Here is a 12,135-nt window from a genome sequence, read left to right as displayed (position 1 = left end):
CCTCCACGCCGCTCTGCCCGAGAGGGTGAGAGACTCACAGAAACACCATATAACAAATCCTTCTCCACACCCCCCCCAAAAAAAAAACCCCGAACAAATCAAAACAACACAAAAAAAAAGTGTGTGAGAAAAACACCCCAACACCCCGCTCCAGCCCACTGCCACCTCCCGGCGGAAAAGCAATTCCCACCCAGTCCGGCGCTCATTGGCTAACTGGTCGGAGGCGCCGCGTGCCTATTGGTCGGGTCTGCTGTCAGTCAGGGGCGGGCCGGCGCGCGCGGCGTCGCGGGCGGGGGAGGGGGGACGGCAGCAGATCCCGTAAGTCGGGCGGCCGCGTAGTTGCCGCAGCCGCCGCCGCCGCCGCCACATTCAACAGGCAGCAGCAGCAGCAGCAGCAGCAGCAGCAGCAGCAGCAACAGCAACAGCAGCAGCAGCACCGCCAGGGCTGCGCGGCCACAGAGAGCGAGCGGCCCGCGGCGAGGCCGTCCGTCCGTCCGTCCGTCCTTCTGTCCGCGGGCTTGTCAGCAGGAGCGCGGCGCCAGAGCCGCTCGGCCCCGGCTTCGGCCCGTCGTCCGGTCGCACCGCGAACCCGGAGGAAACGTGAATGTGGACGGAGCGGCGAAGTTGAGTTCGGGGCCCGCGGCGCCGTGCGTCCTCGGGGTGCGTCCCTCCCGCGCCGCACGGACCTCGGCTCCCGGCGCCCCTTCTCCCCCGCCCCGAGCGAGCGAGCGAACGATCGAACGAACGGCGTCTTCCCCGTGACTCGGGCGGCTGGGGGAGGGGCGGGGGTCACCATGGCCGAGGCGCCCCAGGTAGTGGACACCGACCCGGACTTCGAGCCGCTGCCCCGGCCGCGCTCGTGCACCTGGCCGCTGCCCAGGCCGGAGTTCAGCCAGTCCAGCTCGGCCACGTCCAGCCCGGCGCCGTCGGGCGGCGCGGCCGTGAACCCCGACGTGCCCGCGAGCCTGCCCTCGGCGTCGGCGGCCGCGGTCAGCGCGGACTTCATGAGCAACCTGAGCCTGCTGGAGGAGAGCGACGACTTCCCGCAGGCGCCCGGCTCCGTGGCGGCGGCGGTGGCCGCGGCCGCCGCTGCCGCCTCCGGGGGACTGTGCGGGGACTTCCCGGGTCCCGAGACGGGCTGCCTCCACCCGGCGGCGCCGCCGCAACCTCCGCCGCCCGGGCCGCTGTCGCAGCATCCGCCGGTGCCTCCGGCCGCCGCGGGGTCGCTCGCTGGACAGCCGCCGCGCAAGAGCAGCTCGTCCCGCCGCAACGCGTGGGGCAACCTGTCCTACGCCGACCTCATCACCAAGGCCATCGAGAGCTCGGCGGAGAAGAGGCTCACCTTGTCGCAGATCTACGAGTGGATGGTCAAGAGCGTGCCCTACTTCAAGGATAAGGGCGACAGCAACAGCTCGGCGGGCTGGAAGGTGAGCGCTGGAGGGACCTTGGGGACGCGGCGGCCGGGGAGGAGAGAGGGCGAGGAGTGGAGCCCACCGAGGGGCTTTGCCCGCGGGGAGTGAGTCCCTGCGCGCGCGCGCGCGCGGGTGACTTCGTGGAGGGGAGACAGGCTTGTTTGGGAACTATGGAGCGAAGAAAGTACGGCAGGAAGTGGACACGGGGCAGGCAGGAAAGTTAGCCCGCGAGAGGAGGAAGGGTTCACGGCGGAGGCTGCCCGCCTTGCGTCCCCGACTTGCATGGGGCAGGGCGGCTTCTCTCCGCCCCCGCGCCGCGCGATCCCTCGGCCTGGGCCGCGCCCCTGAACTCTTTCCGATGCAATCCCCCCCTCCCCCAGGAAGTCTTTAACCCGGGGGTCCCCGGAGACCCGCCGCCTGGGGCAGGGGCCAGTCGCTGGCTGGGGACCGTGCGGGCCACCCACGCGGGTTCTGGAGGCTGGTGCGTCAACTGGTTTTGTTTTGGTTTTCTCCCAAAGTGGCCTGGAGTGCCGGGGCTCGGGCTGGCGGAGCCCGAGGCAGTGTCCGTGACACGTGCGAAGGGGCGGACACTGCCTACGGAGCGCTGGCCCCGGACCGCTCTCGACCTGAAGTCCAAGTGTGACCCTCGGCGGGGGCGGGAAGCCGGAGCTGGAGCGGGCAGCCGCAAGGGAGGGGCCCCGGGCACAGGAAGCGTGCGCCTTTAAAGGGCCAGCGCGTCCCGGCCACCGGGGACACCACTTTTCCACGCAGGGAAGCGCGCCCTGGCTTGGTCTTACCTTTGGGGTGAGGCTTTTCATTAGAACCTCAGGTTGCAACCTGTGACCAGCTACTGCTTGGAAGTGTGACTGAGCCTCCTTTAGCCTTGCCATTTCAGTGTTAATTGCGCACAGAGGTTACCAGAGGAAGGGGCAGGGCTGGGGGCAATGTGAGCTGAGTATTTTGGGGAAGTCTGCATGGAGACGTGCTCCTTGAGGCCTGGCGAGGAGGGATCTCCTGCCGTGGTGGAGGAGTGTAGATTTGCACTTGAGACGCTTTAGGCTTTTTTTTTGCCTTTCTGAACGGGGCAGAGAGAAAGAAGCTGGGTGAGTCAGGGCATGTGGGTTGGCACATCCTACCCCTAGAGGGAGAAGGCCCAGGGCTCTCAGGAGGCGGGCGCTGGGGGCTTACTTGGAGGCCCGTGGTGTGACCACCTCTTGTTGACAGTTTCTCGTGGTCACAGGTGGAAGGATTTAAGGGTTCTCCAGTTGCAAACACATTTCTCAGCTCTTTTGGCTCCTTATCTTGACTGTACAGTATAATAAAGATGGTCTTGGCTGCACAATTGTTACAGCAAGGTGTTTTTGCATACACTGTTGTCCTGTGGTTAATGTGTGTCAAAAGGTCAAGTTACTCACATCATATGGGAGTTCCTGGAGAAGGAGCCAGGAGTTTACTTGTCTTTTGTCAAACTGTGTTTTAGAGTAAAGGTGTCATCTACAATTGCATTACTAGGAGGTTCATGCCTTTTTACTAAGTATTTCAAAAGGTAATGTTCAGCCTATTCAGTGACACAAAATAGAGGTTGTCTATAAAATCCAACTTTACCCAACATTTCACTTACTTGTTCATCTACCCACTTCAGCGACTATAAAGCATTTGTAATTTTTCTTAATAAAAGCCCTGCGGCCCATTTTTTTTTTCTTTTTGGCGTTCAAAGGACAGTGTGTACTTACATCAGTCTGTAATGTCCTTGGAAATGAATACAATCTACTACAGCTCCGTGGAGTGCCTTACTTTAAAGATAAGGTAATATTCTGTTGTTCAGATGGCGTTGTCAAAATCTGTATCTTATGGAAATAGGACTTTACTTTTTTTTTCCCCGAGGTAGGGTCTCTCTCTAGCTCAGGCTGACCTGGAATTCACTCTTTAGTCTAAGGGTGGCCTCGAACACATGGCAATCCTCCTACCTCTGCCTCCGGAGTGCTGGGATTAAAGGTGTGTGCCACCACGCCTGGCCTAGCTGAGTTTTGAGAGGGAGCTGGTCCCCTTTTTCAAATGAGTAGCCGTTGAGGCTGTACTACTGAAAGTCAGTTGGTGCAAGGTAGATTACAGCAAGTGTGTTTTCAGTTTGAGTAAAAAGGGTATTTTATGAAGAAACCTGAACTGCTCTAACCAAGTTTCAGTCTCAGATCTGAAAGCTTATTACCCTGAAAATTCATAAAAGGGAAAAATTTACCGACTTTTAACTTAAAATCTAGTTCTAAGGTGCCTATCAACCCCAGCCTCCCTGTGTACCTGGAGAGGCTGCTTTGGAGCTGAGTGCTTCCGGTGGCTGTCTGCTGGGGTCTAGGCTGAATCAGGAATGAAACAGAGCTCGCGCCTCACTTCCTGGGGCCTGCCTGAGACGTTGAAAGTCCTTTGCAAAGGATAAAATAGTTGGAAATCTATTAATGTCCTTGTACTTGTCTTTTAACGTTTAGTTCTTAGCTAAGCATAGAGGATAGGCCTTTCCAGCTGTATATTATATTGACCCTATGTATATTTTACCATTGTGTAGAACTGTTGTAAGTTACACACAAAGTGGAACTTAAGGCTTAGAAAGGCAAGGGTCCTTTAAACCTGGTGCAGTCTTTTTTTTTTTTTTTTTTTTTGAGGTAGGGTTTCACTCTAGCTCAGACTGACCTGGAATTAACTCTGTAGTCTCAGGATGGCCTCGTGGCGATCCTCCTACCTCTGCCTCCCGTGTGCTGGGATTAAAGGCGTGCGCCATCACGCCTTGTCCTTAGTCTTTATGAATAGTAAATTTCATTTCCACTGTCTGTTTTCTCACATAGAAAACTTGCTAAAGCATAGAAAGTGGTATTGTGAGTTAGGATTGTTTTTAATGAAAGTTTTGAGTTGACTCTTTGCTTTGATACTTGGAACGCTAAACAAATGCTTTGACTATAACAATTTATCACAGAGATTTTTTTTATGAAGAAATGACTCAGATATTTGTTAATTTGGAATGAAGTCGTCTTAATTTGGTCAATGAAATGACAGTATGTTTTCTCTTACATCTGTAATTTGGGTCTTTAGACTGCATGTTAGTAGCTGTAGAGATCCCATTAGAAAGACCGCTGCTTTGTAACACCTTCCTTAGTTTTGAATTTAAGGTGTTTTTTTGTTTTTTTTTTTTTTTGTCTTTTAAGTTATCTTCTAGAATATCAGTGGAATGAATAAAGAAATGCAAAAATGGCTAGTAAGGGTATTTTGCAGCTTAAGTGTGACTTGTTAAAAGCTGAAGCTTTTGTTCAGAAATTTGAACCACATGCTTGTCATGTCAGCACTTGGGAGACCACAACAAGAGGATTATAAATTGAAGGCCAGTATGACCCTCCCTGTCTCTGAAGCCTGAAAACCTTATTTGAGATGCGTAAGAGCTTTGCTGTTACTCTTCACCTAGGATTTTGTGGCATATGGTGGGAAGAATGATTACTGTTTGAGGGCGAGTCTTAGCTTTTTTTTTTAAGTGACAAACATTTGACTATTGAAAAGAAAGCATTTTAGTTTTTATGTGAACTTTTTATTTTATTTTAATTTTTATTTTTTGAGGCAGGGTTTCTCTCTAGCCCAGGCTGACCTGGAATTCACTATGTATTCTCAGGGTGGTCTTGAACTCACCACAGTCCTCCTACCTCTGCCTCCATAGTGCTGGGATTAAAGGCGTGTGCCACCATGCCCAGCTTCATGTAAATTTTTTAATAAGTTGAAGTTGAAACTCCAGGATTACCAAAAGGGTAGCAACGAAGAAACATACCATTGGATTTCCTTTTCTACACATATAAAATAGGGACAGAGCAAAGAGAATGCAGTGGTTTCTGATAGGCCAGACATGTTTTTCCTCGTCTCTCCTTCTAATCTCTAAACTCCTAAACTGCATGATTCTGTTTTATTATAAACTCAATTAAAAAAAATATTTCCTTATTTGACAGGTAGAGCAAAAGAGAATGGGAATGATAGGGGCTCCTGCCTCTGCAAATGAACTTCAGAAACATGTGCCACTTTGTGCCTCTGGCTTTTATGTGGGTATTGGGGAATTGAACCTGGGACCTGCAGGTGTCTTGAACTGCTGAGCCATCTCTCCAGCCCTTATTTGTAATCTTTGTAAGAGTGCAGCTTTGTATCTGCCTAGGATTTCTTTGGGAGAGCTTGACCATTTGCACTTTTCTGAAACGTTGTGCTCTTGGAGAGTATGCAGTACCTTAGTATCATGGGAATTTGGCCAGCCACCCCCCTTTTTTGGGGGGTCTATATATGCTGTAGCTTTGGGGCTTTCTGGAATCCTCTAGGAAAGGCTTTATAAACCTCACCAGCCATAGGTTAGAGCACAGTTTCAGTTGCATGGAGTACAGTAAATCTGTCTCCTTCCTGAAGCTTGAAATGCAGCCTTCATAGGAGCAATTTGTGGAAACGCATCCAAATTCCCAGGCTAAATCTCCATCTTTCTTTTTTTTTTTGGCTAATACAAAATTCTGGTGGTGGTGCTCTCAATTGTGAAACCAGACCAGATGAACTTTAAAAATATTTATTTTGATGTCTAAGGAGTAAAAGTAAGCTTGTTATCTTGTTGGATATACTATATGTAGACTTAAATATATGGAAGGTTTACATACTCTTTGTTGGTAAGAACCAGTACAAATCCAGTCTGTGGCATGATGTGCAGGTTCTTTGTAGAGATTTATTATTTATGGACTTTCAAGGAACACATGAAACAATTCACTTTTATATGCCAGTAATTTAACATGGTTCACCTTTAGAAAAAAATACCACCTTTTCCGTAAGTCCTAGTTTGGTTTTCCAAATTTTGAGTCACATACTTCAGATACTAAGTCTTGGATGGATTATTCTTGTTACTTTAAAAGCATTGGAACCACCTTTCCTTTTTTCTCCATCCATTCTTGTGTATCTTTAATAACAGCTAAAATCAAGAGAAAAGCAACTTTTATTTATTTATTTATTGGAGAGAGACAGCGAGAGTGAGCACAAGCGTGCATGCATGCCAGGGCCTCTAGTCACTGTAAATGAACTCCAGATGAATGCGCTACCTTGTGAGTACTGGGGAATCAAATCTGGGTCCTTAGACTTTGCAGGCAAATGTCTTAACTACTAAGCTATCTCCCCAGCCCTAAAAGCAAATAACACACACACACACACACACACACACACACACACACACATTTTTTTCCAGGTTAGCTAAATTCACTATGTAGTCTCAGGCTGGCCTTGAACCCACAGTGAATCTCCTGCCTGTGCCTTCCAAGTACTAGATTAAAGGTATGTGCCACCATGCCTTTAATAAAAAAAAAAGTTATTATATAATTTTAAAATAGTACTTTATTTGCAAACACAGAGAGAAAGAGAGGGAGAGAGACATAAAGGCATGCTAGGGCCTCTTGACCCTGCAAATGAACTCCAGATGCATGCACCACTTGGTGCATGTGGCATGAGGTGGGTACTGGGGTATTGAACCCTGGGGCTGTCAAGCATTGCAAACCTTAACTGCTGAGTCTTCTATCCAGCCCAGAAAGCAAGTTTTTTTTTTTTTAAATTATTTATTTATTTATTTGAGAGCGACAGACACAGAGAGAAAGACAGGTAGAGGGAGAGAGAGAGAATGGGCGCGCCAGGGCTTCCAGCCTCTGCAAACGAACTCCAGACGCGTGCGCCCCCTTGTGCATCTGGCTAACGTGGGACCTGGGGAACCGAGCCTCGAACCGGGGTCCTTAGGCTTCACAGGCAAGCACTTAACCGCTAAGCCATCTCTCCAGCCCAGAAAGCAAGTTTTTGATGCCAAACACCAGTGCAATCAGAAAGCTGAATCTAAAGCAGTCCCTTTCCAGCATGTTGTAGTGAATTTACCACATTACTTAAGCAATATGTATATAAAGTTATTGTGTCCTTTATTTCAGGGCATATTCATTACAGAAAAAGGGAACTAGGGATAGCTTTTCCTATGATTCCCCTCTGGAGCCCCACTCTGGTCTCTCTGTTCTGGTCACTGGAAGCTGCTCTTTGGTCAGCTGTCACTAGGCTGGTATGCAGATGTGACTCCAGGTTTTCCTTTCTTCTTCTGTTCTTGTAGCTATCCTTTCTTATCTTGGATGCTGTAGTCTCTTAGTGTGCTGGTTCTCTCCAGTCTGACTTTTGTTGGGTCACTTGTTTTTCCTTTGTTCATCCTTTCTTAAGTACACTTCAGGGCTAGTTTTCCTCTTCTCATCTCCCGCATTGCCACGGGGTACTTACTGCTGTGTATCCCAGTCTGGTCTGAGATCCATGATCATAGTCCTTATGTTTCATCCTTCCATATGCTGGAATTATAGGCAAGCAACCACTGTGTTGGGTTTATATTTCCTGCATATTTCAAATTAGGATTTTGCTGGGCATTGTGGTTCACACCTGTAACCTGTTGCCCCAGCATTGAGGAGGTTAAGGCAGGAGGATCTCTGAGTTTTGAGATCAACCTGGGCTGTAGAATAAGACCCTGAGATCTGTATCATGCAAGAATAGCTTAAGAACTATGATCAAAATGTAACGTATATGTGTGAAAATGCCAAAACAAATAAAAGAGTTTACAGAAAAGTAAAAAGAAGGGCTGAGGAGGGTAATAGAATACGTGAGACATGAAAGGGGAAAGGGGACTCCTGCGAGTGGAAGAGTACAAGTCGGGCAGGAAGAAGATTAGGGAGAGGAGCTGAGGTCAACTGAAACAAGGTTTATATGAAAGTGTCATAATGAAACCTGTTACTATGCATGCCACTTAAAAAATAAGCCTGGCATGGTGGCATATGTCTTTAGTCCCAGCACTTAGGAGAATCCCTGTGAGTTTAAGACCAACCTGAGGCTACAGAGTGAGTTCCAGGTCAGCCTGGATGCACAAGGGGGCATATGTGTCTGGAGTTTGTTTGCAGTGGCTGGAGGCCCTGGTGCGTCCATCCTCCCTCCCTCCCTCCCTCCCTCCCTCCCTCCCTCCCTCCCTCCCTCCCTCTCTCTCCCCCCCTCCCTCCCTCCCTCTCTCTCCCCCCTCCCTCCCCCCTCCCTCCCCCCCTCCCTCCCTCTGTCCCTCCGCCTCTTTCTCTCTGTCACTCAAATAAATAAAAACAGACAAACAAAAAGAATGTAAGAGCTGGAGGAAGGGGAGGACTGCTTACAATACTGTTTTCCAGACACAATATGGCCTTGGTATTCATAGCCTCAGAGTGGCTGATACTACCTACACAAGACCTACATAATAACGAGGGGAAAAAACAGGGTTATCAAAATAGAAAAGTAATTGGAAAGGAGGAATTCAGTGGAGGGGGATGTAGGAAGAGTAAAAGAAAGGATGGTGCATCTGGCTTATGTGAGTCTTTGGAATGGAGCCTCGAACTGGGGTCCTTAGACTTCACAGGCAAGTGCTTAACTGCTAAACGATCTCTCCAGCTCCAGCTCTTACACTCTTTCTGTCACCTCTTCCACAGTGGTCCCTGAGCCTGGCAGGGTGTGATAGAGATGTCTCATGTAGTGCTGAACACTCCACTGTCACTTCTCTGCACTCTGGTGGGTTTTGAGTCACCCTAGTAGTTATCACCATCTGAAAAGAGAAGCTTCTTTAACCAGAAATGAAAGTAGCAGTAATATATTGGCATAAACATTAAGTGTTTGTAGGGAATTTGATGGGCATAATATGTCCATTCAGCTAGATAACTGTAGTAGTTTCTTTCCTGGGGATTATGACTTCTCCTGCCACAGGCTTTTGATTAGGTTTTCAGTATTAGGAATTTGAGGGGGCCTTAAATCCCATCAGAGAGCATTTATTTTCCTCCATAACAGACATGCCACCATTGCACCAGTTGGCACATTTGGCCTGGCTGGCAAGCCACAGAACCTGCAGAGTGCACTGCTGGTCAAGACCGTTGATTTTTCTCCCCAATATAGCTCTTTTCAGCACCATGACAGCTAGTTAATAGGGAGGAGGCTTCCAGCTCAGCTCCAGCTTGATTTCTCAGCAAACCTCCACCTTGATTTTGAGACATGAACTTAGAACTCACTGATTCACTTAGACTAGCTGACTGGCAAGCAGTAGGGATGGATACTCCTGTCTACATCTCCAGTGCAGGGATTCTAGGCACCTGTGTGTGTGTGTCCAACTTTTTTTTTTTTTAAGTGAGCAACACACAGAATAAGGTTATTACAGGAAAGGTGAGAAAGACTCCTGAGCAGGGAGGAACCAAGGATCGTCACTGGAGGCTTTGTATCTGCCCCGTTTTTTTACATGGATGCTGGTCATGTAACTCGGGTCCTCATGCTTGTAAGGCAAGCACTTCACCCAGTGAGCCATCTTCCCAGCCCTCCCTGATAAATCTAATTGCCATATTGCCGTGGATCCAGAGGCTGCTGGTAGGTTTGGATAGGCCAAACCCCAAATTCTGTTGGGCCCACTGAATGTGTTCAGAACACTTGAGAGTCGATCTCCTGATGAATCAGTGTTTGTAAAATAGAACCATCCCCCTCCCCCAGTATTAGTGGCTAAACCTAGGATGCTGAGTATACCAGACAAGCACCCTACTATGAGCTATATCCTCAGCTTCTCTTCATTTTGTATTTTTAGAAATATTTTTATTTATTTACTTATTAAAGACAGACAGAGAGAATGGGTGCGCCAGGGCCTCTAGCCACTACAAACGAATTCCAGATGCATTTGCCACCTTATGCTAATGTGGGACCTGGAAAATCGAACCTGGATCCCCAGGTTTCACGCACGGGCAAGCCCCTTAATCTCTAAGCCATCTCTCCAGCACCTTCATTTTGTATTTTGAGACAGGGTCTCATTAACTTGTCCAGGCTGGTCTTGAACTCATTCTGTAACCCAGTCAGGCCTTAAACTTAAGTTCGACTTGCCTCAGCCTTCCCATTATCTTTAAGATTACAGGCCTGTGCCATCAAACTTTATTGTGGCATATAACAAAGCACAAATACAGGTTTTTATTAAAACTGAGAGGCTATTTTAGGAATGACAAGAGTTGGAAGCTGTTTGAGCAGTGTGTTTATACTTTACTAGCAGATATTATTTTATTGGAGAGATGCTGTGCTGGGGAATGGGAGATAGACAAAACTAGACTGAAGAGTCTACTACAGGGGGCTTTATATTAAATGTCTACATTACCTTTCACAGGGAGAAAATTGCTTTAGAACACACCAGCTATCACACTTGTCTGATTGTTTTATGATGCCAGGCTATACCAATTACAATTAGTTAGGAAACAAAAGGGGCACAGGTCAGTCTAATTTTTCTCAAAAACAATATTAATGTTTATAGAGAAATGTTTAAAGCTACAGAATCCGTCTCTCTCTCCCCCCCTTCTCTCTTTTCTCTGTCTCCATTTTGTAAATGTCAAACATCTTTGTCCTTTAACTTGTGTTTCCTCTTTGCTCAAACTTGGAAAGGAAGAAGTGTAAGGTCTGATCTCCCTCCGGAGGAGAGGTAGAAGTCAGAAGTCAGTGTGTAGATCTTTGGGGAGACAGTTCTCTTCTAAGGTCCCTGTCACTTCTGACATTCAGGGAGTTCTTTAACTATTAGAGAGACTGAAGGCACACCCGTCTTGGCAGGGACTGCTGCCTCTACTGTGTCTGCTGTCCCAGTTCGTGCTGGTCTTCAGTGCCACACAGCCCATCTGTGAAGGGCAGTTGTCTGCAGGAAGTACGGCTTACCCACCCTTGGGCAGTCACCCATGGAAACCCTGAGGTTGCCACTTTACTCACTGTGATTTCACTCCAAAGTCTGTAACTCTTTGAGATCTAAAATCTCTTTTCTGCCTTGATGTGTATTTGTCTTAATGACAGTGTCATTCTGTATGGCTTAAGTTACAGAACCGGTCCTAATGACATACCCCATGACCTTAACAGCCATGGAGATACTGTCCCATTTAATCTGATTAAAGTGAAGCTATGGAAGGAGAAGTAGGAAGAAAGAGGTGGTCTGTTTCCAGTTGTTCTCTTTTGCTTGATTAAAGGCTGCTTTTTTTTAGGTGGGGGGTTGGGGAGTGCTAACTAGGTTTTTGCTATTCCTTACAAAAATGGAAAGTAGGTCATAAATGGCCCTGTGAATCTCTGTTCTTACACCAGAAATTTGATAAGCATCCAACTTGAGGAAAAATGCTTTTGTTTACAACCTTCCCTTATCTTTAGGTTACATTATTGTCTTGGCCCAGTTTGTGAGGAGCCTCCATTTTTAGTTTGCATCTGAAAAGGAAGGGGGAGGGAGACTCCCTTTTGTGGATGGGCCGTTTATTGGAAGGGCAAAGAGCTTGGTCTACCCTGTAGAATTTGGACCTCAGGCAAGAGGAGAAAGGAAGGTGGCCTCCTCAGTGTCTTTTTTTTTTAATGTTTTTATTTGAGACGCACGAGCACAGGGCAGGCGCCCAGATAGAGAATGGCCTTACCAGGGCTTCTAGCAAATGAACTCTAGAAGCATGCACCACCTTGTGCATCTGCCTTATGTGGGTCCTGGGGTCCTGAACCTGAGTCCTTTGACTTTACAGGCAAGTTTCTTAACCATGCCTCCAGCCCTCTTTTCTTTCTTCTATGAAGTTTCCTTTTGCTTTTTGTGTGTATGTATTTATTGTGTGCGTGTGCATATGCATGTTCACACAAATATGTGTGCACATGGAGGTCATTTGTTGATGCTGAGTGTCTTCCTCATTCA

General features: G+C 48.0%; 1 protein-coding gene across 3 annotated transcripts in view; it reads left to right on the top strand.

Moving 5' to 3' along the window:
* The first annotated feature begins 416 nt into the window (after window positions 1-416).
* The window catches only part of Foxo1 (forkhead box O1), a 95,203-nt gene continuing 83,484 nt past the window's right edge, over window positions 417-12,135 (top strand). For 2 of the 3 annotated variants that reach the window (XM_045154284.1, XM_045154283.1), the window contains exon 1: window positions 417-1,427. In XM_045154284.1, coding sequence (XP_045010219.1) covers window positions 795-1,427 — 633 coding nt within the window. In that variant the 5' untranslated portion in view covers window positions 417-794. The remainder of the gene's footprint in view (window positions 1,428-12,135) is intronic. The other variant, XM_004660034.2, reaches the window with a different exon arrangement.

Source organism: Jaculus jaculus, chromosome 7 (assembly GCF_020740685.1).
Source record: "Jaculus jaculus isolate mJacJac1 chromosome 7, mJacJac1.mat.Y.cur, whole genome shotgun sequence".
NCBI lineage: Eukaryota > Metazoa > Chordata > Mammalia > Rodentia > Dipodidae > Jaculus > Jaculus jaculus.
The sequence above is the reverse complement of the archived record's forward strand: the minus strand, read 5'-3'. Positions and strand labels throughout refer to the sequence as shown.